The sequence below is a fragment of the Netta rufina genome (assembly GCF_964035555.1).
Source record: "Netta rufina genome assembly, chromosome: 5".
NCBI classification, from domain to species: domain Eukaryota; kingdom Metazoa; phylum Chordata; class Aves; order Anseriformes; family Anatidae; genus Netta; species Netta rufina.
The window spans coordinates 39135060-39162015 of record NC_140128.1 but is presented as its reverse complement, the minus strand read 5'-3'; the positions used below and the strand labels follow the sequence as shown (position 1 = coordinate 39162015).

Here is a 26956-nt window from a genome sequence, read left to right as displayed (position 1 = left end):
TTGGAAGAGGCAACAGGCCGGCTGGGTGAAATGCAGCTTGCTGTGAGTATGGTTGTACTGCCAAATGGGATGTGGATTCAACTAAAATGATTCCTGGGCTAATCAAGTCTGACGACCTACGTTTTTGTCTTTGCTTTAACCACCCTGCTTGACCAATCAGTTTAATGGCTCTTCTCCTGCAATGAGCCCCTGGAAACAACGTGGTTTCTCCAGGTACCCTCACCTGGTACCTTCTAACTAGGAAGCAAGGCAAGGCCCTCCCAGGTGCCACATCGTTGGCTGGTTTGTGGACCTCAATTTTTGAAGAAGTGACAGTCCTTCCCTCCTACCGTCTTCCTTCTGCTTGGCCTCTTGGTACTCTGAAAAAGCAGCAAAGGGGAGTGCTGGCCCCAGGCTGTATGGTTCCCAGGAGGAACCTGGTAACAACCACCTATGGAGCATACATACATATGTCTTGGCATAAAGCCTACCCTTTACTGCGTTGCTTACCACATGAGTTATGAAGCATTGCCAAAAGTTGATAAGCAAGGCCTAAAAGATGAGTACTGCTGATTTCATCTGGCTGTAAATATTTAATGCAAGCTTGGTATATTTAATGGAGGAGCAAAGAGGTGGATGTTGGTATTCCTTGATCATCACTACAAGAAAGGTGCTCAAGAGATGAGTGAAAGACCAAAATCACATTTTCCTTTCTAAGCACAGTGGGGGACCTGTTGCTAGGAGGCTGCAGCACCAAAGTCACCCTCAGACCACATGGGAGTGAGATTTGAGTTTGCCTTAACAATGATACTGAAAAGTAATTTTCTCTAATGCTGCCACAAGAATGGCAAAGCTGGCAACACAGGAAGGATGAAGGCGTATTTGCTGAAATCCAGTGATGCATATTTGGGTCCATCAGGAGATGGCATTATTGCTGCCCGCAACTTCTTCTGTGCCTGGATCTCTGAGAAACTTAGACTTGGAAGTCACCCCAATAGGACTGTAACAAAGATACCTAGGGACTTGTATTTTCACACATGATAGAGTGCTATCTTTTGGAGTACACAGGTCTGCTTAGCAGAAGTAGGGCTGATTAGTGAAGCTTCTCCTTTCCTTTGCATAGAAAAGCTTTCTGGTAATCAGCATGTATTTCCTTTTGACTGGCTACCCTCATGATCCTGTATATGCATATATTGTACAGCTAAAGAAGACAAGTTTATATGGTCCTGAGTTGCTCTGCCACCCCTAAATAGTGTTTAGGTATGTGGTATAGGTAAGGATTGGATTTCTTGTTGTTTTCAATTTCTTTTTTGAAAAAGCACCATGAAACCCTGATCATTCATGTAGGCATAGTGTGTGAATGTTAATGACTTTTGATTTCCTAATATGCACTTTATTGCAGGTATCTGAATGAGGTACAGCTGATGGGACTCAGAAGTTAAAAGTATGTTAAGTTTGGGATAGGGTTTGTTATAACCCTATAAAAGCCATCTAATAAAATGATGTCACAACCTCAACCCGTATTTCCAATTTGCTCCTGTCCAGAAAGTGAAATAAATGTTGTACAAGTAATAAATACACTCAAGAGGGAGTTGTGAACAAATCTGTGCTGTTGTAAAACATTAAAGTTAGTGCAGAACAGATCTTCAGAGTGTAGGTGTACTTAACTGAGCTGCTTGGAGGATCCAGAGCAGAGGGGGCTTGGTGCTTTTGTGTTGTTGTCAGAAGGAAGCTGTCCTCTGTCATGTCTGGCTTCAGCCAAACCCTGTAACCCCTTGCTGTTTGAAACTGGAATATTCTGGGGCTGGAGAAGGTGACCAGAAGGGCAGTCCTGGTCGTGTGATGATCTCTGTTTTTTTTTTTCCAGACTGTCACGCATCAGGTTTCCTAAGGTCACTTGGAATCTGCAGATTTGTCTCACTGTTAAACACTTGTGCACAGATCCACTGTCAGTGAGCTCTTCTGTATTTGGTCTGGCCAACCATGTGAAGTCAGTAGTCTTCTGTTGACTGTACCCAGATGAGGCCAGGTGGAGGTTTCTGCGGGGAAAAGAAAGCCTTTAATCCTTGCTTTCTACATGCCATATACCCTGGATGGAAACCTTTCACTGGTTTGCTTCTTTATAACGTCCTACGTCACTTTCCGAAAGCTCTGTTACCTATGCAGAGCACCCAGCTAAAGAGGAAATTGCACACATACCCACTGTTTTTTGTCACGTCGTAGAATTCAAACTGGAAAGCATGGTCCACTGCAGCTGCCTTATTGCTGTTGCTGAGAAAAGCACATGCAAGATAACTTTAGGTGCCTGTTTCAATCATAGTCTTGGAAAAATTATACTCCATCTTCACTGCTTAGCCCATGTTGGATGTGCTTGCTAGCAGATGTAACTCTGAATCATTTTGGTTCTTTAAGTTTCTCTGTTTTTCTGGGCTGAGACACTCAGCATTACAATTGCACATGCCAAAAAATATTTTAATGCTTTCCTTGCAGCATTACAATTAGTAACTGTTATCCTTTTTGACAAAACAGGTATTTATTTTGAGCAGTTCAGTGAGTAAACTGGTACAGTGAATACTGGGGTCCTCGGGTGGTTGGTTAGAGTGCATGAGAATACAGAGAGAAGCAGCAAATCATCTCCCCAGCTTAGAGGTATGAACAAGCATCCCCTGTTCTCCTGACCTCCCACCTTGGCCTTTTCAAATACAAGACTTGAAGCTGGTGTACTCAGGTAGGAAAGAAAGTGAAGGTGTTTGACTTTGTCCCATCTGACAGGATGAACCACCATACTGGGAGAGCCACGGTTGTCATGTCTGCTGAAGGGTCTGTGGTGGCTAAACAGAATTTCAAGACCCCTTGATTCCATGTTGCCTCCCTACTCTTGGTGGCTAAGCAAATAGCCCAAGTGCTGCTCTGTGGACACCTGGGATTATGGCTGGGGAAAGGTTCATTTCTGCTTTGCTGCAATTTGGAGAGAGTCTGGGAAATAGCGGTGAGTGTGCTAGTAGATGATGTGTAGCTGTCAGTTTGGATAAAATCACTTTCCAGTCAATGTCTTGGCCATGTTCTGCTCAACCAAGGTGGCCCAACTGAGGGTTACTGTAATACATCACAGGAAACACATCAGCAACAGGTCAAAATGTGGAGCTGGGACACAGCCCTCCTTTGAGATTTTCTAAGTCTACAAGATCAATCTACTTCAGTAATTACCTACCTTTTTTGAGGACGATTGCTGACTGCTTAGTTAAACAAGAGCTTGGCAAAGTCTGGCTGACGAAGTAGATTGACAAAACATGGAAGCAGATAAATTGTACTATTTCTGAGTAAGGGAGGGTAGAAGTCCATATTAAATACCCCAGAAAACTGATGATGCGAGAGAGATAAAAGCATAATCCCAGCTATAAAACTTACTCTCTTGCCTCCCTCATACAAAAGAAAGTATGTTTCTTACTATGAGGTCTTTGAAAATCTAGAAAATGGTGTCTCTTCCTATTTAGTAAAACACTCAGTGCCTGGCTCTTACTCTGATGCCCTGTTTTGAATTGTGTAAAAGTTAATATGGCTTCTCCTAGCTTATCTTTGTGTGTGTGTATCTGGACACTTTCATCTAGGATGCCAACAGGACTGTGTTCTGCTCTGGAAGCAGAACTTGTCCTGCTATTAACACTGCAAAGACAAAAGCAGGTATGGAAAGACAAAAAACAGCACTGGCCCTCCAAAAGTAGGGGTTATTAAAAGAAAGTTTTAACTTCTCATTGATAATGGAAGGATTACATTTGCCTTCTCTCGAGGCTCCTAACATTGCTGTATCTGAACACAAAACAGGAAAAAGTCAGAACCTAATGAAAGGTCGTGTTTTGGGGATAGGGAATTCCAAGTCAAAGCAGGACAGTAAGGGTTAAGATATGTATTCAGAGCCATGCTGTGCTGCATATTGCTCAGATTGATCTTGGGCAAGTCACATAACCTCTTTATGATATGATTTGACATCTATAGGTTGAGAATTATTGTTTCCAAGACTAGGTAATGCTTGAAGCATGTCTTAGGATGTTCAGATGGGCAGTTAGTTAAAAATAAGAGTGCGAAAACTATTTCCTGCTTAGATGTTGAGCTTAGCAGTGATGGTGGTGATGCCTTTTAGATGGAGTATATTGTTCAGGAGGCCAATTAAGAGGTTTTGGAGGAAACAAAAATCAATATGGAGTTTGGTAGAGATCAACAAATTGTGTTTGGTGGGGACAGGGAGCTGTTTTGTTTAGGCGTAGGGAGGGAAAATAGAACCGAGCCTCAAAACAAAGAAGGTTGTTTTGTCCACATGGGTCGAGTCTGTATCTGAGATAGGTGGAGCAAGGGGTGATATATGTGGGAGTGGCGAATGCCCACCGGTGAGCAGGGACTTGTGCTCAGAGGACCTAAGTTTCTCTCCACAGTTACTAACCTCCTTGCAAAGCAGAGGGATCAGGGCATGCAATGCAGTGACTTCTGTGAAGTCCAAGCAGTACTGTTGGCCTCTGAAGTGTAAAAGGGTTGTCTTCTAAATTCATCCCAATGGTCCATGTGTAACTGTTGTTTCCTTAAATGAATTGGAAGCTGGGAAAGGCTTCTTATTGAGCTCCTTTTCCCCACTGGACAAGGCAAGAGTGTGTGTACATGAGTCTGTCTGCTCAGCTTAGCTCTCCTAATTCTGTATGGGTTTTGCCCTGTGTACCTCCTCATTTACTTCCTTGTGAGAATACAATAGTATGGCCTTCATAAAAGGGAAAAAAAAATCCCAAACCCTTGAAAGTAACTGGATATCTCCATCTGCTGTACATGTATTTTCCTTATTCACAAAAAAAAACCTTATCAACAAGTGAAATCAAGTTTGTTTGGCATGATTTGCAAGTTGCTCCCATATTAGTCCAAATGAAATTTCTGTCAGTCAATCAGTCAGCTTGCTGGAAAGTTGATTATTATTTCCATGATAAAAATTGGAAAAAAAAAAAAAAAAAGTAAAAAAGCTAATCCATCAAAAATAGCGTAGTTGTTAAAAGCTGGGGGGGAAAGTTCTAGAGAAATTCTTAATCTGTCATCTCTTGGAAGAGCCAGTGAAAGTACAAAAGATGTCTTTGCATTTCTTGCTTTCTATCCTGGGAGGGGGGAGTTTGTGTGTCTCAAAGACCTGGTGCTGCTGTGGCTCCATCCTAGGCTAGCACTGATGGAAAGCTCTTGCTCCACATTGGGATCGGTGTGAGAAGAACTGGGGGCCTCAAAATCCAGGGACTGCCTTATGATTGTTATCCCACCTGGTCACACTTGCCAGGGCAGGGCTTGGTCAGGCCAGCAAACAAAGGCTGTGCTCGTGGGGGCAGCTCGCTTTGCTGTTGTATGCGCCGTTCTGCCTTGTGTTTACCCAAACTGGGGCTTTTGGCTTCCAGATCTGGCAGCCTGAGTCCTTGTTCTGGCACTTTTTTCACAACATGCATTGGAAAGAAGTTCATGGTGGGATCCGTGTTCCCTTCTTTATTCTTGGGGGGGAAGAGAAATTTGGCAAAAGCTGTGAGAAGAGCGCAAGCAAGCACGGGGGTTGCAAAGGAAGCTGAAGCCTCCTGAAGTTCCAAAGCCAGCCTGCAGGACTCCTGTCCCCTTCCGTAAGGAATTCAAGCGCACAGGTCAGGCACAGCCAGCAGAGGTAATTCCTTTCCAGCCTTCTGAGAAAGGAAGAGCCAGGCCTTTGCACAGCTCCTCTCAAGGCAGGGGAAGCACCATTTGTTCGTTTGCACTGGGTCAGAAGAGATTAAAGTTACATTTCTGCACCCCTCTGTAAATACCCACCTTACCTGGGGAGTTCTCTGTCAGCAGCAGCCCATTTCCAGAGCACAAACCCACCATTGTGCTGCCGCTATCAGTTAATTCGGCCCCGTGGACCTTGTGCCAGGCGATCACATGGGCCCCTGCTTGCCTCACCTCGGCCTGAATAAAACTTAAAGAGACAAATTAAAACACTGGCTGCTGGGCAAGCAGAACATGCCTGCTGGGCCATTCCCCCCCAGTGTCCCATTCACCCAGAGCCCACCCCAATCTCTGCACAGCCGGGATGCAGCCGGTGAGCATCTTTCTGGAGAAAATCGCTTTCAGCCAAAACCAGCTCCCTGCAAGCATCCTAGCTGCTCTTGGGCTGTAGCCTCCCCACGTCCTGGCCCTGTGTGCCTCCCCAGGCTCCCATGCTGCTGCGCATCAGGACCACCCTGGTGCTGGTTTCCTCCTCCTTGACCCTCTTTGAATCAGGTGTTCCCCGGCGTGGATGGTGAGACTCCTTCCTGACAATCTTGGGCCCTACTCATGCTGCCCCCAAGCCCTTGTCCTCTGCCTCATTAACGTTTAAAGCATCTTAGAGTTTCCATGGTGCTGATGTATCACTTGGGTGTGCAAAAATACATGTGTGTATGTTTCCATTTGCTTTAATCCTGCTTCCTGGATGGATGTATGGTCTGAATTTTGTGTCACCTGAAACATTCAGGTGAGCAGACTCTGCTGTACTTATAAAACTGTGGATGGGTCCTTGCTCTGGCTCCCATTTTCTAACCTAAGTATCTGTTCTCCTTAACTTCTTCGCAGAAGCCTGCCACCATAACAGAATTCTCATTTGTGGGATATCCTTAGGCTGCCTTATCTTAAGGGAAGTTGATCAGAGTCACCCAGCTTGTCCCCCGCAGCTGGGGGACACACCAGGGCGTACCATTGCTTTGTAGGGTAGTTTTGTTGCATTTCCTATAGTGGTTAAGATCTCTGGTAGAGGGTGTAGTGCAGAAGTTACACTGACAGCAGCGAAGGAGATGGTTTGCAGTGGCTGTGACTTTGACCATTCCTTTTTGGGATATGATCTGCTTCAAGTTTCTACAAATACTGATTAGACTAAAACTTTTTGTACAATTTGGTGCTTGCTGCCACCAAACCACAGTGCCTTTTCTGCTTTGCTGTACAGGCCCCCTCATCTGACAAGCTCTGGGAGCTCATCGCTCCTCCAGGTGTGTTACATTCACCTCAACTTCCATCCCGCATCTTGTATTAAGGAAGAACATTGTAGCTCCAACATTTTTCTTTTTGTTTGCCTGATACAGGAGAGCGAAGTCTTAACCCGGGTGTTTGTATTTCCCATTTTAAAAGGCCTCTGGTTTATCAGTGAAGGTAATTTCGATATATTTGACTGATTTCTAAACGGGAAGTGTGGAAGAGGGACGGGGGAGGTTTGCATGAGCGCAGGTGGGAAGGCAAAAGGTCGGTAGCAGTGGCCGGGTAGCCCCTGTAGGACACCTCTGCGTGAGCCGGGCTGTCAGTGCTGTGCCGGAGAGCTTTGAGTGCTTCTGTAAAGATGCTCCTCAGCGAGCTTCCTGCCTTGTGGCATCCCCGCGGTACCTGCAGTGCAATCGCACAGGTGTGAACACACGCGTGGGAACGGTGACAGCCCGTGCACGCAGGCAGAGCTTCCCAAGTGCCTTCCGCGGGGAGAGCTGCGTGTGCCCGGGGCCGTGCCACGCGTGGCCGGGGCTGCGGGGCTGCCCCCGGGGCGCCCACCCCGGCCCTGCCCCGGGGAGCGCGGCGCCTGCGGCCCCGCTGCCGGCGCCCCCCCGGTCCCCCCTCCCCGGGCCGGGCCTCCCCCAGCCGCCCCGCAAGCCCGGCCCCCGCTCGGGAGCCAATGGCCGCCCTGCCGGCTCCTGCCGGCTCCCGGCGTTAAAGCTACAGCGGGGCTCGGGCCGGACAAATCCCCCGTGGCCGGGTCCTGCGCGCCGCCCGCCGCCCGCCTCCCGCCGCCGCCGCCGCTCCGTGGCCGCCCGGCAGGGAGCTGCCGCCCGCTCCGCCGGGCTCGGCCACTTCGCTCCTTTCCTTCCCCCGCTCCATCTCCTGCCTGCTTTTTTTTTTTTTTTTTTTTTAAATTATCATTATTATTTTCTTCCTTTTGCTCTCCCCTTATTTATTTATTTTTTATTATTTTTATTTATTTTATTATTATTATTTTTTTTTAATTTTCTCCTCCGACCGGGAATGCTCAAACTGGACTGATGGACATTTCCGAGCTCTGCATCTCCGACCCGCTCGGCTACCACAACCAGTGAGTTGCACCGTGCCTTGCCGGGCTGTGCCCAGCCGTGCCGGGGGCGGGACGGGACGGGACAGGACGGGACAGGGCAGGGCAGCGACCCCCAGCCCAGCCACCGCCGGGGGGAGCGCCGGGGGGTGGCTCCGGGGGGCTCTCGGCTCCTGTCCCTGCAACTTGGGGCCGCGCTGCCTCAGCCGGGAGCCGGCTGCCAACGCTCCGCGCCGTGGTCCTGCCGGCGCAGTTTGACTTTCCGTCGGTGCCGGGTTTTTTTTTATTAGATGAGTTACTGCCAGGCGTCTTTAAAGAGACGTGCGTAGGAAATTGCAGAAAGTGGATGCGTTTTTTTTTTTTTTTCCTTTCCTATTTTTTTTTTTTTTAAACCAAAAAACTCCGATTTTACCCGAAATCCCCCCTGGAAACGTACTTTCCCACGGCTTTCTATTCGGGTAGCCCGCCCTGGGAAAGAGTGGAGCGAGCAGGAGGGCTGGCGAGCAGAGCAGGCATCGAGCAGGCATCCCGAGCTGGGACCGCTGGCACATACCTTAGCACCTGCCACTGCTCTTTGTATTCCGAACTGGGCTGTGCCTGGCGATGCCGCGTTCAAAAGCACTTTAACCTGCTAAGTTTGGCTCGATCCTTTCTGGGAAGTTAGGAAAGAAGGCGAAATCTTTTCAGCGTTTGCATCCAGCCCGCTGGAACGATTCATTTCCACGCACGTTTCTCCTCTCCGATAAATCTCAGCCTGAGCTGAGTCCCCTTTTGTGTGTTTGCATGTTAATAATCCGTGTGTCACCTACGCAGGTTCTGTGGTGTCATGAGATGTGGGAGCGAAGCAATTTTGTCTGTTTCATTGCTTTTGTTTTCAGAAGAACACCTTGTATTTAGTAAAATTTAAACACTTAAAAACCCCACAAAGATACTTACCCCCCTTTCCTCATTACAGCTGTCTTTTACCTGTCTTCCTGTCTCATTTGCCCATATTTCCATCTGTCCTTACGCACATTTCTCCTTCCTTTAATCCCCTGCTTCCAGCAGTTTCATTAAAATGAGACTTAGTATTGTTAATACAAATTAATAATCTAACCCATGTGATTTTCCTTTCCCCACTGGTACTTCACTTGTGGCTGCTCCATTTTGAATTAAAAATAAACAAACAGTTTCTTAAGGGAAATGTATTCTGTATGCCGCTGGGAGTCTTGGAATATTTAGTCAAAAATAGAAAGTGCATTTACCTTCATTACAAATCAACAAAAAACAACAAAACAAAATGCCACAATCAAAAGCTAGATCATTATCGCTTACTGTGTTGTCTGTTAACTTTTTCCTTTTATTTGTTCTACTTTGGGAATTGAGAAAAGGAACTCCAACAACGTGAAAACAGCAAGAAAGAATCTGCGTGGGGGATTGCTGCTCACCCCTGCTACTTCACCACGGGCTCTCAGGCAGCGCCCAGTAATGTCAAGGGCGCCTTGCCCATGTTCACAACTCTTTGGCTGCAGAGCAGACAGATGAAGGTGGCCCTGGGGGAAGTGCCACTGAGCCCCTACAGCTTTACAGTACACATGGAGGGCTGATTTTTGAGAAGAGAAAGTGTCGGAGTGCTGTCAGTTTAGAGAAGTGCTTGGCTTGGTTTTGTGTGCCAGCTAACCTTTTTTTAACATTGCTGAGGCTGGGGAAGGGAGACCAAGAAATATGAATTTAAATATCTTCATCTCTGTATTTTTTTTATTTGATGAGTACAATGACAATGCAGGGAAATGTTTAAGTCTGGAAAAAGTTATTGAGAGAAGGAAAAGGTATGAGAAGCCTTAAAAACACAGTATAATTAAAGGTGTCTGTGCAGTGTGTCAGGTGCTGCTTTGATTTACATTTTGGTTTTGTTGAGGGTAGATTTCAGATTGCATTCTTATAACTGAGGGGAAAAGTTGGTCCAATATATACCTCTTTAGCAATTTCTACCTTCCACTGTAAGACAATTATATTGTGAACATATCGTGCAAATACAGGGATTGTAGTTGCGCCTGGATCGCTACCTAGTTGTGTGAGCATATTATCCTTATGGTACTGATCTACTCATTGTTCTGACTGCTGGGCTTTTTAGCCACTAAAAAGACTTTCATAGTTATTTTCCTCATTTAAAAAAATAATGCTTTTAATTATGTGTGCAGCATTTTTAGTCAAATTAAACCTTAAATTAAGAGTGAAATTAAAAATATTGCAAACTGCCTCTTCTTGCTTAGTTGCCTGTTAGGCTATAGGAAATAATGGGGGGAAGAGAAGTGGACGTGGTCACTCAATACGTGATCCATACAGTTACCTGGAAACTGTATTTCACCTTGCAATTATTGAGAGAGAATGAACGAGGCAAAGGAGAGAAGAAGTGACTCCCTTCACCTTGAAGTTTAAGAACTTGATATTCGTAATAGCCTCGCAACTGAACAAAAAGTATCTGAGCAAAGGAATTCACTGTCCCTCGTCGTGCTCTTTAGCTTTTGGATTTGTCTTCCTGAAGCAGTGAAAGTTCCCTTTCCTCTGTCTGAGTGTGTTGAGCTGAATGATTGCACCAGGAACCTGAGGAAGTCCTGGTCAGCGGGTTGTGTGGCTTCCCTCACTGCAGGATCTTGCAGTGAGAGTAAGAAAATGCTTATGCCTAATTCTGACCCTCTGTGCATGTGTCCTATGGCAGCTATGTGTTTGGTTTCTTGAACAGGAATCCACGCTTAAGCAACCACTACCTACCTTTTGGTACTGACCTTTGGGCAAATTATTCCTGGGGTAGGTGCTGCAGCTCCAAGGGAGAAGCTTTTGTATGAGTTCGAATTGGCAAATTAACAAAGGCAACGATTTGTACCTGCGGTTTGTCTCTCAGGTGAGGCATATGGTGAGAATACATTAGTTACACTGCGCTGACAACGTCTGTCTGCAGTACGGCAGGAAGGGAACGCGTGTGCAGACACCAGGAATATGCACCTGGACACATCAAATGTGGGATTATATTCACACAAATGCATGTGTGCATATAGAAATGTATATTGTAGCTATGTGCACATACATACGGTCATGCTGAATATCAGTGTTATGTGTACCTCATACGCAAAGCTGAGGCTGTTTCAAAGGAGAGTGAAATAGGGCAGTTTTACTTTTTTAGTTTAACTTCCATGTCCCAGAGATATTTTTTTCTGCCATGCTAGATTTGCTACTAGAAATACTGATAGGACTACAAAACTGCCATCTCTGTTTCTAATTAATATTCTACATGACAGACAGAAACTGACCAAGTAACCATAATGAAGGGAAAATAAAAATCATTGGCAAATAAGGGCATCCTGCCAGATGCTATGTCTCTTACACAGTTTCCTCTGATGTACAAGAAAGACACATGAGTCACTGATCTGATAAAAATGAAAATTATTTTATGAGCAGAAGGAAGAAGTTGAAAGGGATATCTGATATATTTGATAGAGAGACGGAAAGGTATAACACTGGAATTTTAAGTCAATGAAAGAGTGAATTCCGGACCCTGCAGAAGAGAATTGACGAAGTTGTTGTCACTGACTCTAATGCACTGACCGAGGAAATGTGACTTAATTTGAGAGGTTACTGGAAATGTCCATATTCTGTGAATGGGAGGAAATCTGAGTCAGAGAAGCTGAATGCAATGGTCTGCTCTGACTATCTCTGAAAATCTGGGATAGGGAGGAGTTGTTAATTGCGGAGAATGGGGAGGGAGCTGTGGGTTTTATTGACAGACTGAATTGAAAAACCTCTGTAAGGGAAACGGCCTAGTTGCGGGGTTCCTGACTAGGTTCCCATCACAGAATGGGGTCTTGCTACACTGAGCGTATTGAGCATGAGGCTGATGAGGAAATTGGTACCTTTACAGTATTTGTATCAACTTTTCCTTCCTCTTTCAATTCTGTTTGTAAAAGTAAAGATGGTCTAATCATTATCAATTATTGAGAAATATGGAAAGATCAATATATTAAAAAAAAAATAGGATTTTTTTCATTGCATTGATTTGAAGTAATCAATAAATATTGCATTTAGCCTGAGAGGGGAAAGACTTTGGAGAGATTGCATCAGAGAAAGTTGCTGTGACAGAGATTTCACATCCCGTTTTCTTCCTCTCCCAGAGAACGTTGCTCCATCCTCAGTGCCCTTTTTGCTGATATTCCCCAGCCCTGTGTCTGCTTCGTTTCTACTGCTCAGAATTTAACATCATCTGAAATATCCTGTATTTTTCAAATGATTTTAGTTCAATACGAAGTTCTGTTGTGCATTATATCAGTGGGTCTCTGTCAGTTTTGCCAGGACTCAAAGGACACAAGCGCTCTTAGCGGATGGAAGAAGGGAGAAGGGAAAAAGCTTAAAACTGAGGCCAGATGAACTTCATAATTTCTGTGGGGAGTGTGGTAGAATTGCTTCAGAGTGGAAAAGTAGAAAAAGATGCTGATAAGCCTTGGATCTGAAAGCCAAAATCCTTTCTCCAGCTTCTTCTAATTCGTGCTGCTCAGTTTAGGAGTCAGGGGTCATAGCAGCCGCCGGTGTTACAAGCCAATAGCTCCATCGCAGATTGTGGAGACTGGGAAATTCTTCCCAATAAGACCTATTTTTTATTCCACGGATCTACTGACATTAACTTTACAGCCAGAACACAACAGAATTTTTAGTTTGTGCACTGTGAGGAAGTAAATTTAGCATCTGTCCAGTACCCAGCAGTGAGGTTCCTAGGTAATGCTGCTATAGAAACTGGGGGAAAAAAAAGCAAGATCAGAGCTTCCACAGAAAACTGTGAATCAGATGGTTGTTTGTGTAGCGAAGGGACTTAACAAAGAAGATATTAGCACTACTCATTCATGGTGACCTTGTTGAAAATAGGAAAATCTTGATTTCTTTCTGTCTTCTGAGTATCGGCTGCCTTTGAGTTGGGAATGTAGTCGTCTCTGCGTGGCTTGCATGTGGAAAGTGCTTGGTGCCTGCCATCGGGAACAGAACATAATTTAGTTTTATTTATTACTAATAGTTCTTCAGCTCGTGAGTTTTACTTGTTAGGAATTAAATTGAAGTAACTCACTCTGGGTCTTTATCCATGCTTTCTGTGCTGGCTCTCTCTCAGGCTTTGCCCTGACTCTTCAGAGCAAGAGAGGTGCCCACAAAATGATCCTCGCCTCTGGAGCACTGTGTACTTTGCCTCTTCCAGGGCTTGCAAGTGTGGCTGCTGGCAGTGACTGTCTGCGAGGAGAAACATGCCTGCTCAAGGTGGAACGCACTGTATATTAATATATTTGTCATGTTTGTAATTGCAAATGTAATTAGCAAACAAGCTCTGGGGGATTGAGGACTTGAAACTTTCACTGCACATCATTTGACCCCATCTTGACCGGACGGGAGCTTGTATGCCACTGTTAACCCTTGCTGCTCTTGCAAAGAAATGCTCCTTTTGGTCTGACTGCTGCTAAGTTTGCTGTTTGGTAGGTGTCTTTTTTTTCTTTTTTTTTTTTCTTTTTTTTTTCCCTACGAGTAGCTTTGTACCTGTATTTGCTAATACCTTCTTTTATTGTGATGGCAAGCGCTTATGTTCCTCCCGCAACACACGCACTAATACTTTCTCTCCTAGCATTTCTGACACAGTCTGGAAAGCATTCTGCAATGCCCTTTGTGAAGAGCACTGTGTACCAGTAAGTGCTTTTGCATACTGAGCTGTTCAGTGCATTCCTATCACCACAGGCAACGTTACTATTCAGTGCCCCTTGCACTTCGCAGAGACAACTTGCGAAAAGCAGGTGGCAAGCTGTTATCACACAACCTGCGATGGCTCTGTGTCCCTGCTGAGCTGGAATTTTCTTGCACTCCCTTTCTGAATGGGGGAGGAAAAAATGGATAAAAAATCCTGTTCATTTTGTGGGATCCCAGCAAATCTCCGTATAGTTACCCTTAGGCTGACTTTGTCGTCCTACAAAAAAATATTCCAGCCCCATAAGGATTTAGTGAATAGCACAGAATCCATTCATAAAGTCACAAACTTGTGTGTATATAAAGAAAAGAGGACTCCTTTGTTTTTTCATGCAAATATCAACTCATTTCTTTAATTTTTCATTTTCAAGATAAGACTTAAGTTGTAATAAAATGGCAATGGTAGTACTGTTCTTGTTTTGGAAAGGGTTTTATTTATTCCTGCATTTTTGTGCATGTTTGAGGAAATTTATTAAACACAGAGATGGGTAGCTGTTTTCGTACAATTTTTGTCGTGGCTGTAAGGACATCTCACAAATATTGCGTCCAGTTGAAAGCTGGCAAGGAAAAGGAAGCCTGTTCTAGTTTGTTCTTGGTAGGGTGAGAGACGCTGATGAGAACCCCTTACCTTCAGTCCAGATTTTCCTTTTCTGATCCTTGAAATGCTGTCGGATTTACCATGTATTTTAAGGGTCACATATTTTTCTTAAATTAGAAAAGCCTATAATGTAGGAGATGGGAGTGTGCCTGGGACCTTCAGTTTAGAGTATCCTGCGTAACAGGAGACAATTTCTTATCATAGCACCTTTTGTTTTGAACTGATTGTCTATTTTACTGCAGCTGTTTTTACATGAAGATGTCTTGTTGCTCTGTGTCTACTCTTCTGAAAGGCTGCTGGTACATATGGCATATTAAGAAGTGTTATTTTCTAATTTTTCCCCTTTTTCTCCTGGCACTTTAAAGTTCCCTTTAGTAATAATGGCCCTCAATCTCCGGTGATGGAGCCGTCACCGTGAACAATGCTGGTGAGTGTATTGTCTCGCTGTCCTTTTACTCAAGAGAAAGGTCAAAAGAACAGCTTTAAAAAATGTTCAATTCTCCTGTTATGATTTTGCATATGGAGGTGGTCATTTTTAGAATGTGCAAACACTTGTGTGAAAATAAGACAGGAATACGATTTTCTATCAGTTGCCGCTGGTACCTTTTTAAAAACGTGCTGACGTGAACAATCACAAACTGGGTTTCTCACTGAAATTTACACCATTTTGTATATTAAAAAATTAAAGGATGCTACAGAATTATTGTTCAACAGTTTTTGTTTTTCTGTAGTCTTCTGTGTAGTTTTTGTTTTTATTCAGTCAATCTGACAACTTTCTAATTCTCAGCCATATTTTTTATTTCCTGATTTAAGAAATTATACCTATCTAGATGAGATTTTCACAGATTTGGCAATAGGACGAGGGAGAATATAGGGTGCTACTGATTTCAGGGACTTGATTCAGAATTCTTTCTGGTGCACAGAAGCAGAATTAGTCTTTATACGTTTTTAAAGTATACATTTCCTTTATATTTTGTTTTTTATTCTTTAAAGCAATCTTCAATTTATACAGAAATTTTAAGGAATTGCAGCATTTTTATTTTTCTTTGTTTCAGGACTATGTATGGCATGCAAATGCCATTTAGTTTTAAACAGTTCAGAAAGTGCAGTAGAGGAATAAGAGGCATTTAATCCTCTGGAACGTGGAACACACCAATTCAGTTCTTCAGCCCTTTCTCAGACTTATGGTTTGTTGCTTCTACATTTTACCTCTGAGTTTGATTCAGTTACTTTGTAGTTTTTGTGTTTCTGCTGATAGAGTTCTTTGAGTCGTTTTTGGAGTCTAGGGGGGTAATGGTACAGGGAGATGCTGAGGCCATTCTCTTGTGAAACTGAAAGCCCTGCAGCCTATTGCCTGACACGCTTTAGTAGAGGTTTTTTGTTATCAGATTCATCTGTAGTGCAGAGGTATCTGGATGGATCAGAGCTGTCCCTACACCTAACTGCATTAAGCAGTGGCTTCCAAGCGGTTTGGTGCAGCCCGCAACGCAGCCTGCCCAGGGACAGGGGCAGGGAGGGGGCCACAGGTACAACCCAGCCTCGCTTTCAAAGCCACGGAAATCCCGACCTGGGGACTTGCTTTTCAGTGCTTGGGCTTTGTGAAGGATGCTAACTTTGCTTCTTGTGGGTTCTTTTTGCTGTAGTAGATTGTAGCAAATGTGACCTTCTGAAAATGATGGTTAAGTGCATTGACGTGTCTGTATGTATTACTTTACATAGATGATGCCAGATGCGTCTCCCTCAGAATAATTGATGCAAGTTGCGTAGTGGCACCAAGCAGGCTGTAAAGGACTAGAATGAGTCAAAGTATGACAGAAACAGTTTTCTTGCGTAGAGATCTGCAAGTGTATGAATGTACGTCTAGCAGGAGATATGTGTGCATACTTATTTTTAAAAGGATGTGCACACACTAAGTTAATGGAAAATGCATGTATAAAACTGATCATTTTATATATAATGACATGTTCATTCTATGCTGTGTATGTGCACTATTTCACTCGAACAGTTATCTCTACAATGTCTCTTCATACCCATACTCAAGTTTTTCTGCATGTGGTTGCGTATTTCCGTGTGAGTATGCATGTATAAATGCATAAATACTGAGAATGGGTAAGTCTGTCTGCATCACACGGTTGTGCTGAGTCTTTCTTAATTACAGTTTGTAAATCTTTTGATAGCCTTGCTTGGAAGGTGTTCAGTAAAAGTAGAATGCCGTCCAAATATGCCATACGTAACATTTGTGCTTAAAAAATATTTGGTGTTTTTGTTAGGACTCAGTAGGTATAATAATTAGTAGGTATATAGGGTTAGATGTTACTAAACAACTGTGAATAGCTGTTCTGTTTACACATCAATGCATATTAAAATCTGTGATTTTTAAAGATAAGCAAATATTTTTTAAAAATAAAATGCCACAGGGGAATTTGAAAAACAATGTGCAAGACACAGATCCCGCTACAACATTCTCCAGATAAAGCTGGGCTCTTGTGCCGTAACAAAAAAAAATAAAAAAATCATTGGTTTTGATTTTTGTTTGTTTATTTTATTTATTTATTTATTTATTATATTCTGGTTATTTTGGAAACTTCTTTTTTATTCTTTTTTTTTTTTTTTTTTTTTTTCTTTTCAATGCCTTCTTGTTTTTGGAAGGCACGGAATGTAGTTTGCTTTCCTTATGGAATCCCTTGCTTAGAAAGTTATTTGAACATGGAATGTGCTTTGTGTTTTTCAATACCTATAGTGTTTCTGATCATTCTCTTTTTATTCTTTTAGATGTGGTTTGTTGTTTTTCTTTACTTTAAAACAGAGCAGGTGCTTTTCTTCCAGCAATTACAGTTAGGGGACTGTCATTGCAGAGGGAACTCTAAGCCCTAACCGTGGCCATGATCCCTGTATCACTGATAATATGGACTGTAACTGTAGAAATTCCCCCCACTTTTGTGTTCTAACAGGGACTTGTTTTTAAAAGTATGAACAAATTTAATTCTATAGCCATTTTTAATAACGTATTTATGAAACAAACAAAAAGCTCTTGCAGTACAGTGATGTGGTATTTATACTTGCTTTAATGTGCTCATTTTCCTTAGAATTTTCACCCCAGGTGTTCAGGGAAAAACAGATGCAGGTTCCCCCCTCCCATTGTTGGTTGAAAGAAGAAAAAATACCTGCTTTTGGATTGCCTGCTTTTTCACAATACCGTTTCTTTGCCTCAGTCTCTGCAAAATGTTATAGATTCAATTCCCTTGTTGGACCAAGAGTTAAAAATTAATTCATGAATAATAAAAACCAATCAGTCTTGTTGAGTTTAAGAAGGATTAGAAGAAGGGGTTTTGTAGAGAAGCAGTTATATATCTTGGTGCTGATGTTGTTGGACTAATAGATATTGTACTAGGTCCCGTTGGTTATCTGATAGAGGTAGCTGATTTGCAAATAGGATTGTTATCCTGATGACTAACGAGTCTAATATTGCATGGATTAAAAGAGGCCGGGCGGTTGGTGTCTATTATAAGTTCTGGACTCCCTCTTAGGAGATAATTTATTTGATTCAGAAGTGTGCAGATTGAAAAGGGACCAGGTAAATACCGTAAAGGAATGTTTCATGATTCCTTGCCATGCCTGGCATTTTCAAGGAAGGCACCAAATTGCACTGAGCATCAGCTTGCCCGTGCTGGGTAGCTGACCACGGGCTGGTGCAGACGTCAGGGTGCCCTGCACTCAGAGCATATAACTGGCAGAAGGCAGGCGCAGAGAAGGAAAAAATCATTATCATCATGAGGTAGAGGAAGGATGTGCTCCCAAAATTTTGTGATGCAAAACCTGATCCTGTCCCTGCAGAGATGTATCCTGTAACACGTGAGGCGGGGAGAAGAAGGTGGGAAGACATGGCATGCAGGATCCTTGGGAGGTTAGACACTGATACGCAGCCTGCAGGTGGACTGGCTGTTAGATTTGGGTAGGAATAAAGGCAATGTAAATGGAGATGTCCTTCGTGTGGAAGGAGAGTAGTTTTGCTTCCCTCGGTGGGGGACAGGTTGGAGGCTTTGCCTCCACCTGCCCATTGCCCCTGTGCAGGTAGGAGCTGGAGGAGCTCTGCAGCCATCTGCAGGGCTCTGCCGACAGTGCGCCGGGCACCTCGCTCCTGAGGAAGGGGCTGCCTGGGGACCCACCATCACGCCTTTCTTGTCACAGGCTGGCTCGCTGGAAACGTTCAAATTATTTTGCCCTCTAAAAGGTGTATGCGGGTTTCTCCTGGGCACGTTGGCAGTGCTCTCACTGCTGCATTAAGAGAGGGTTTCCATGTTCGAGGACCTTGTGGAGCCTCCAAGGACACTCTCTGTCATCCCTGACCAGCTCTACCCTGCAAACTCCCTTCCTCGTTTTGCTGGTACATATTTGGAAGCTGTCACCACATCCGCAGAGGAGCGATTCCACTGGCTGTGGAGATCTCACGGTAAAGAAGCTTGGTTAGGAGAGAAACCTTAGTGTTTCCCCCCTTATTTCTGAAAAACAACAAGGAACTACGTTACCATCTTTCTGAGTCCGTCTTTGGTGTGTTTGCATACTGTTTCCTAAATGAAGCAATGTCTTGCTTTTCCTCATTCTTGAGTTGACACAACTGTTTTCTGGTATCTTAAAATATCTAGTTTGTCACTCTTTCCCTAATAATGTGACAACTAGAATTTTAGGTACATCTAGGCTAAACCTATATGAAGATGAAGTATCCCCTACCTGGTTCCCTGACAGTGTATCTTGATGTCACTTTTGTAGGTGAGTGGCAGCTGGGAGAATAACTGGGTCATTGGGATCTGAATCACGGTGCTCTTGCAGCCTGAGTTAAGAATCACAAGTATATTGGCTTGAAATGCATAACCGGTTCATCAAGAGAATCAATTGTGTCTCGCCAGGAGATGCAGGAATTTATGTAGCTAATTTCTCATCTAGTCTTGTCTGCATCACTATATGATGAACATGTCGGCATACTTGTTTTAAATACTCTCCTTATCTTTTCCCTTACCAGTAGCTGGTTTATTGGGATTCTTTTCTTCATAGGATGAATGAATAGCTGCGAGCAGCAAATAAATACAGATTTAACAGGGAACAATCCATTCAGTTTGGGATTGACATTATTTTGACCCCTGTCCCCAGTCCTCAGTGTCTCTAGTTTCTTCTGGGAGAACTACATCTCTCTGGTCTCACTGTAGCTTTGATACTCTCACCAGAGTGCAAGTTCAGATTTGCCACTTCTCATGATATGGACTACTGAACCACGGAAAAAAAACCTTTAATAGCCATAGAGAAAAATCTTTGAGGAGGAAGCCATATTAAAATGACTTCTACCTTGACAGAAAACCTTCTGCCAGTAATAATGTAGTCAGTACAGTACTTGCTGCCTTCTAGCAGCAACTACTATGTTAACAGGTTCTGTTTCACTCGCAGCAATAGGTAATTTATATTGGGTTACTTCATCTTCTGAAAGCAACTAACAACCATGAAATGCTGTCAGTGTTGTTGAAGGAAGAGGCTTGTGTTAAGAATTTATATGGGAATCTAGACAAGCAGAAGCCACAAGATGAAGAAACCATCTACAAACTTTGAGCGTGTTTGGGAACTTGCTTTTTAAAATTGTCTTTTAAGGTGCTTTGGACGTAAATCGGCTGTCATTTATACTTATATAAATGACAAGTAACTGTCAAAATCAGATGGCGTATGCCAGTGTAAAACTGGCACAAGATTAATACTAGACCATTCAGCTCAACATCACAGTAGAGGAAGATATCCCTTGAACTGCTATAAGAGATCATATTGAAGGGGGGGGAAAAAAAAATAAAGTTTTGAATGGAAGGCCAGGAACTAGTCATTTTCCTTGTCTAAAACTCTGCCAGGTGCTGCTGGTGCCTCAGATCACCAGCTGCTTCTTTCAGAGTTCAGGTTTCGTGCTTCCAGTGCATGAAATGATTCTTTCAGCCCTTTGGGAATAATTTGGAGTATGTTGGGGAAGGCTCTATAGTGATAATTGGGGAGCAGTTTGATGCATGGCTAAAATGCACAGAGGACAAAATGCCAAATGAGGTGTGAGAGGAGGTGAAGTGTGAACTTGCTGAAGTTGCAAAGAATATTATTGGGATAAAAACACAACAGAGGAGAGTAAAGCAGGACTCCAAGGAAGCATTCCAACATGTGGGGGATTCCCGAGAGCTCCAGATAAGAATGTCCTTTGCCAAATTCATGAAGATGAAACCAGTGGAAGAAGAAGAAGGCCTGTGCAAAGGAGAAAGACTAGAACATGACAGCTGGGAAGAAGAGACCTGATTCTTGTGTCAAGTTTCTTTTAAGGTGTGTATATATATAAATGCCATCAAGCTGAACAGCAATTACATCTTTAGAAACATAGGATTAAGAAAAAATGGAAGGCAAATGTAACAAACCGTACCTTAAGCGAAACGTTACTGATATCCCCCTGTGGGTAGGAAATCTAAGTTGAACGCCATCTGATTCTTTAGTGTCGTGAAGTTTGCTGCTGCTAGGGAATGTGAAAAGCAATGGCCAGCTATGTTCCACTGTTCTGGACAGGAGATCCAAAGGAGAGTTGATGATGCAGAATGATCTTGAGCATTTTGGATTATATCCTTCCACTGGACAGTGTTAGAGCTGCGTTTGGCTGGAGATGGCGAGCTGGAGGAAAGGTGAACAAAGGCAGAACCCAGGTCATGGAGCTTGAGGTCACACTGTGAGGGAGCAATGGTGGCTGAAAAGCCCAGAGCAGCAGTCTAGTCTCTGTGGCTGCGTCTTGCCTTGTCTAAGGTTTCTGTTTGCAGCATAGTAGGAAAAATCTATTTCTCACCACTTTTCTCATCTGAATTACTGAACACACACTGATAGTGCATGACCATTTCTTCCTGAAAAAAGTTGGAATTTGAGTACAACAGCTTTAAGGGAAGGAGAGATCACAGGAGGAGGAAGAAAGATTTTGGTAGCACATTTATAGGTTTCAACTGCTGAAATTGAATGAGGATTTGCCTAAAAAATTCTCTTTGTGAGAAATTGTTTTTCTCAGTGCTTTTTAATTCAATGTGCACTGTGTGGCCACTTGGCTGGGAATGGACTTCTCTTCTAATTTGTGGACTCATTTGATCTGTCTCTTTGCCACAAGGAGGAAGTGTTGGCAGTATCCTTGTAAGGTGAGGAAGAAACATGTGTGTAAAGCCTGCCCACACAAGCATGTGGGTCCCTTCCTCCTGACATCCCTCTGTCACTGGCTGAATGCAGAGCCTGCCTCCTGTACCCATGGTGGGGAATCTGGGAGCTGGGTGGTGCTGGGAGCAAATTGCAGTGTGGGGAGATAAGGCGTTAGGGCAGCAGGATCTTTCAGAGGGCAAAGGAGCTTTGAAATGGAGCTTTTGACATTGGAAAGAGCTGCTGTGTGTAATGTCGTGGGGCCCGAGGAAAGTGAACAGCTCCCGTGGGATGAGGAGATTTATTACAGTGTGTTTAGCATCCCTGCAACTAGAGAAGGAAGATGCGCATCAGCCGCTGGTAGGAGGCCTGTGCTGCACTTCTGCTCCACGGGAGCGGGGAAGACAGGAGCAGTGCATCATTTTGGGGTGGGATGGGGCTGGAGTCCTGTGCGGTAGTTGGGGTGAATTAGGGCAACCCTGGTGTAGCATGGAAGAAGGAAAGGCTCAGCTGCCTCTTTTTTTGTGGTAGAAGCACCGTGGAATAACCCCGGCAGAAAAAAAACTCATGTTCAGTGTGCTGGAAAAGGGGGAGACTGGGGGCAACAACCAATTTTTAAAGACTTTTCTGGCCTATTCTGTAAACTGTTGCAGGTTTCAAGTCTCAGTGCTGCGTTGCAGAATTACCACGTGCTGCTTGTTGGCTCTTGGCAGCGTGGTGCGGGAGATGATTTCACTTTTCTCCTAATTTTTATTTTTACCTGAAGTCCTTTCTGCTGAGTGGGAAGGAGGGAGCAGAGAACAGCACATGGCAGCACCTCTTCTGCTTGAAAAGTTTGTGGGCCTATGGCATTGCTTGGTAGTTCCTGTTCTCTTTCTGTTTGCGCACTGCTTGCTCTAGCAGGTGTGGGGAAGGTAAAGCAGGTTCTGTGCTTTACCTGTTTTTGTGGAGTACTGTGCGTTGATATTTCATATAAATACTTTACATGACACTAAATATACAGAGAGTTACGTGGTGCCTGCCTGCTGCTACTTGGTCTAAATGGATTTGCCTCTGCACCCATATGACTTATGCTTGTACATGCATCACGTGCACACCTCTTGTACGTGTCTGTCTGTACTAAAGCAAGCACGGTTACCTCCTGCACAGCTCCAGCTTGGTTTTCAGGAGGTGCCTCCTGCCGAACTGAGACTCGGAGCATCTCCTTGGCCTGAGAATGGTGCTGTTACGACTCCTGTGGTAAATGTAATGTTTGAAACAGCCTGACAGGAGTGTGAACTGATGGCAGGGGCTGGATGAACACGTTCAGTCCCTGAGAGAATTCCTGACTCTGGGAGATGTAGATTTGGAATTGGGGTTATGGAGCCAACATTTATTTCAAGTGTCATCAAGACTGAAAGGTGCTTTGCGGAGGTGAGTTGAACATCATTTGTTCTGGAGAGTTAATGGACAGGAAGCACAATAGGGCTGGGTAAGAGAGTTTAGCATCTTGGAAAATAGTTTTAGAAAGGCTTATCTGTGGTGTTGCCTAGGCAAGGTTGTAGCTTATCCCCTCTTTATTTAGGGATTTACAGGTGCAAAGTGAAAGATCTTCACAGGAAATCAGAGACAGAAGGTGAGCCATGTTTCCGTGCAGTAATGCTGTACCTCTGTCAGACTTTGTCCTTTCCCTGATGCGCGTTCTGACGCCTGCTTATCACTGGGAAGGGCAAGGACGCAGGTTTTGCCACCAGCTGCCGGGCTGGAGTAAATATCGTTCTGTGGCCAAAGGGGCCTGTTAGCCTCCAGGAGACACCAAGCAGCAGCACTCAGAAAAATTAACAGCAGTAAAAGTACATTATACAATTCATCAATCTTTTGTTTTCAGCACTGAAGCAATGCTACTGGGGGCGCGTGGGTTACGGCGGGGTCAGCACTTTCATTAGGAGATCCCTGGTCCCCCACCCGCAGCCCAGCACCGTCCCCAGGGGTGCAGCAGAAGTGCTTTCAGCAGTGGGTGCAGGCAGCAGCCTGGCATGGGTAAGTGAGGCCCAGAGCAGCCGTTCAGTTCCAGGCAGCGTGAAAAATCAGAGGCGGTTAGGTACGAGTAAAAATATTATAAGTTTCCTCGGTGTCAGCACAGGCCAGTTCTGATTTTAAAAATGAAATATGGCAGCTAATTAATCTAGATCACAGCTTAATCGCCTGTGGTGGGTTTTAAAAAAAACATTTTTGTGAGAATTTAGCACTCATGAAAGTGAGAGGCTGATATTACTGCACAGACCAAAGCACAGTGCGGCTAAGCTGCCTCTGACGGGCTCTGCTCAGGCTCCTCCACGGTGGCCTAAGGTAACAGCTGCTGCTACCTCTGGATCTGCCCCTCCATCTCCTCCTCTGTAGCAGCATCCACAAGCTATGTACCCCCAGCACCTCTACGTCTTCTTTCAAGAGCAGTGTTGGAGGCTCGGAGACGAAGACCAGCAGCTTTGCAGGTTCCCTCGAGGATGATACAGGGAATGCCTTTTCCTAGGACAGGGTTGCGGTGTGCTGTCTGCGGATAGAGGTGTGGAAATGCTGCACTGCCCTGGAGTGCCTGGTGTGAACAGGGAAAGGCAAGGGAGCAGCAGAGAGGGCACCAAGGCAGCAATTGGAAAGCCAAGAAGACAAAGGTTTTGCTAGTTGTGTTTTTTTCCACCTGCTCCGCACCAGGCTGGGGCTGGTGAAAAGAAATACAATCCACCCAATGTAATAGGCTGTGAGTGCATTTACATTTTGTGAAGGTTTTGAAAAGGCAGCACAAGTCCTTCATTGCACATCGCACCCATCGTTAGTGAGTTGCTTTCTGCCAATTTTTTCAGGAGATGCAGGTCTTGCAGAGGGACGTGTCGAGGGCACTGGCTGCGAGGCGATGTCAGCCAGTCAGTTGGCTGGAGTGAGGGATGGCGTGGAGGAAGGCAGGTGCGTGTTTGAGAGACATGCAAAAGAGATGGACCAAGCTGAGTCTACGTGATGGATCACAGAAAGGGCCAGGACTGTGTGAGAAGAGACTGTCTATTAAATTTTGAGGAATGGCTTTAAAATAATCCATCAGCAAAGCGACAGCTTTCTTTGTTCAGTCAGCCTTTTTTAGCAGGAGTCTCTTCAGTTAGGAGTAAACCATTTGCTTTTTCCTTCCTCTTTCATTTGTGCATATGCTAAACTGTGGTCCCGACTGTTGTTGCAGGTTAGCAAAGCTGAGCAGAAGGTAAGCAAGCGAATGTGGAGGGCAGGGCAAGAGCTGGTGTTGCCAATGCAAGTTTGTTGTTCCAAGAGCCAGCACTTCAGCCTGGCACCCATCGTGGCACTGCGGTACTGCTTGTTTGGTGGGTACTAATGTTCTGATAAAATGTCAGCTCAGAAATTTACATTGGTTCCTTATTTTCTGCTATAGTTTCCATAGGACAGGCAATTCTTTTTCCAATTCTTGAACTCTGGCTGTGTGCTGCAGAAGAGCTGCCGCGTTAGGCATCAGAGACAGATGAGCGAAACAATCCCTTAATGCGCATACGATTTTGAGTAGCAGTTTGAAGTCCTTGTGGTTGAAAGGTGCTACGTATTGCTTCTTATTCACTGTAAATCATCATTTTTTAATATATTTTTTACAGTGACCTGAGTGGATAAAAAAGGAACTCTTCCATTTTGTGAGGTAATAACTGTACCGTAGGTGAAATAAAATACAAAGCCAAAAGCTTTAAACAAAGATGGGTTGTTAATATTAATAAAAAATGATAGCACTGTTTTATATCTGTAACCTTCAGCGATTATCCTGACCTATGGAGGAGCAAATAGTTGGTGCTTAATTTGAATAAAAACATTATTTCTTTTTCTGTCACGTAGATGAATTGAGAAGATGGAGCAGTTATGTTTACCGAGGGCACGGGGATAGTGAGGCCAGAGGGCAATAGAGATCTGAAGAATACGGTTCCCATTCAGTCAGCGTTACGACCAGCAAAGAAAGTCCTGTCTCAGCATAGCAGCTGGGGAGCAAGCACATGATTTTCAACCTGAAAACACAGTATTAATGGGTTGTATTTTGTTGTGCAATATTTGATCCATGAGGGCCCTGTGGCCAGGAGCCTGTAAAGCAATTTGAAAAATGTAAGGTACATGTAACAAGGTAAGAACTCAGAGAAAAGACAAAGAATTCACAGCGATATAGGATGGGTTGTCCTTTTAAAAAAAAAAAAAAAAAAAAGGAGGGGGGGGAGTTGCACACATCAAAAGGCACTTTGGAATGATTCAAGATACGTACACGTCTGCTAGGTCAGAAACAAGGAGATTCTGGTTTGTCCCCTTCAATTTACCTTTGCTGTTATGCAGCACCTCCAATCTAGCTGTTTAGTCTGAGGAAGAATAACACATACATGAGTTTTAGGAATACCTGTGATTTGTTCTTGCAAAACAGGGCTTTTAGAACCCTGTGGGCACACAATTAACTGTTTCATTTTAATTCAGCCCTGTGGGAAGGGGTCAGGGTCTCTCACTCTGTCTCTTTGAAATTGCTTTGTAAAGAAGATGGTTAGTTAGCATCGACTGAGCATCTGCCATCGAGGCACATTGAATAATCACCCGATCCTATTCTGGATTAGAAGAGAGAAAAATCAGACAGGGCTAAGCACCAATGATTAGTTAGTTTTACTGCAGCCTGGGGATGTATATGGACTAGGCTCTCACAGTTTTAATTTCCATGATTCTCTGTGAGCTTGTCAAGACATGGCAACCAGCAGTTTTGGAGGGAAAAGGCTGGAGCTGGTATCTCCTTTTCTTTTTCATTTTTTCTTTTTGTTGAAATTCTTGTTTTCCTTCATTTGCGATTTTGGGTCACAGAAAGAAGAGAGCATCCCTGAAGATGGCAGCACAGACTCCCCAAACCTAGCTGCGGTGCTCACAGAGAGCGGACTTGATGCTTTCTGACCTGACAGGGGAATCCTTTCCCTGTTTCCTTCCTTCTGCAGACACTCATGTGGATGTTTCTGCTGTCCAAGGCTGCGTTTTGCTATCTGGTTTGTGTTCCCAGTGAGTAGGGATTACCTCTGGGACATTTTTTTTTTTTTTTTCTCAAGGAACTGGTAGAATTTTAACTTGAGGAAATTAACTTTTTGTAGCTGTGCTTAAACATAACAGTTGTCCTCACATAGTTGTCATTTCTGAGTGAAAATGATCTTTTTCTTAAAATACATGAAACAAAATCTAAGCAAACATATAAAGGAAGAAATATCCTGAAATGTTGAGATGTACTTGAAGAATGAGTTTGGGAGCAAATCTATAAAGATTATGCAGATGTGAATGACTGTTATTGTTGCTGGGCTTTGTTAAAAAGCAATTGAATTTTCTGTGGTATTCTGTCCCTACTGATAAATTTTATATATCCCTTGCTCTTG

The 26956-nt window shown here is 43.9% G+C and overlaps 1 protein-coding gene across 3 annotated transcripts in view; it reads left to right on the top strand.

Moving 5' to 3' along the window:
* The window catches only part of ESRRB (estrogen related receptor beta), a 128804-nt gene that overhangs the window by 37030 nt on the left and 64818 nt on the right, over positions 1 to 26956 (top strand). The window contains exon 1 of one of the 3 annotated variants that reach the window (XM_084287574.1): positions 7770 to 8065. The exons of the other annotated variants lie outside the window; for them this stretch is intronic. Within the exon in view, the coding sequence (XP_084143700.1) occupies positions 8016 to 8065 (50 nt within the window). The 5' untranslated portion in view covers positions 7770 to 8015. Of the gene's footprint in view, positions 1 to 7769; positions 8066 to 26956 lie in introns of those variants that run through there. 3 annotated transcript variants of the gene reach the window in all.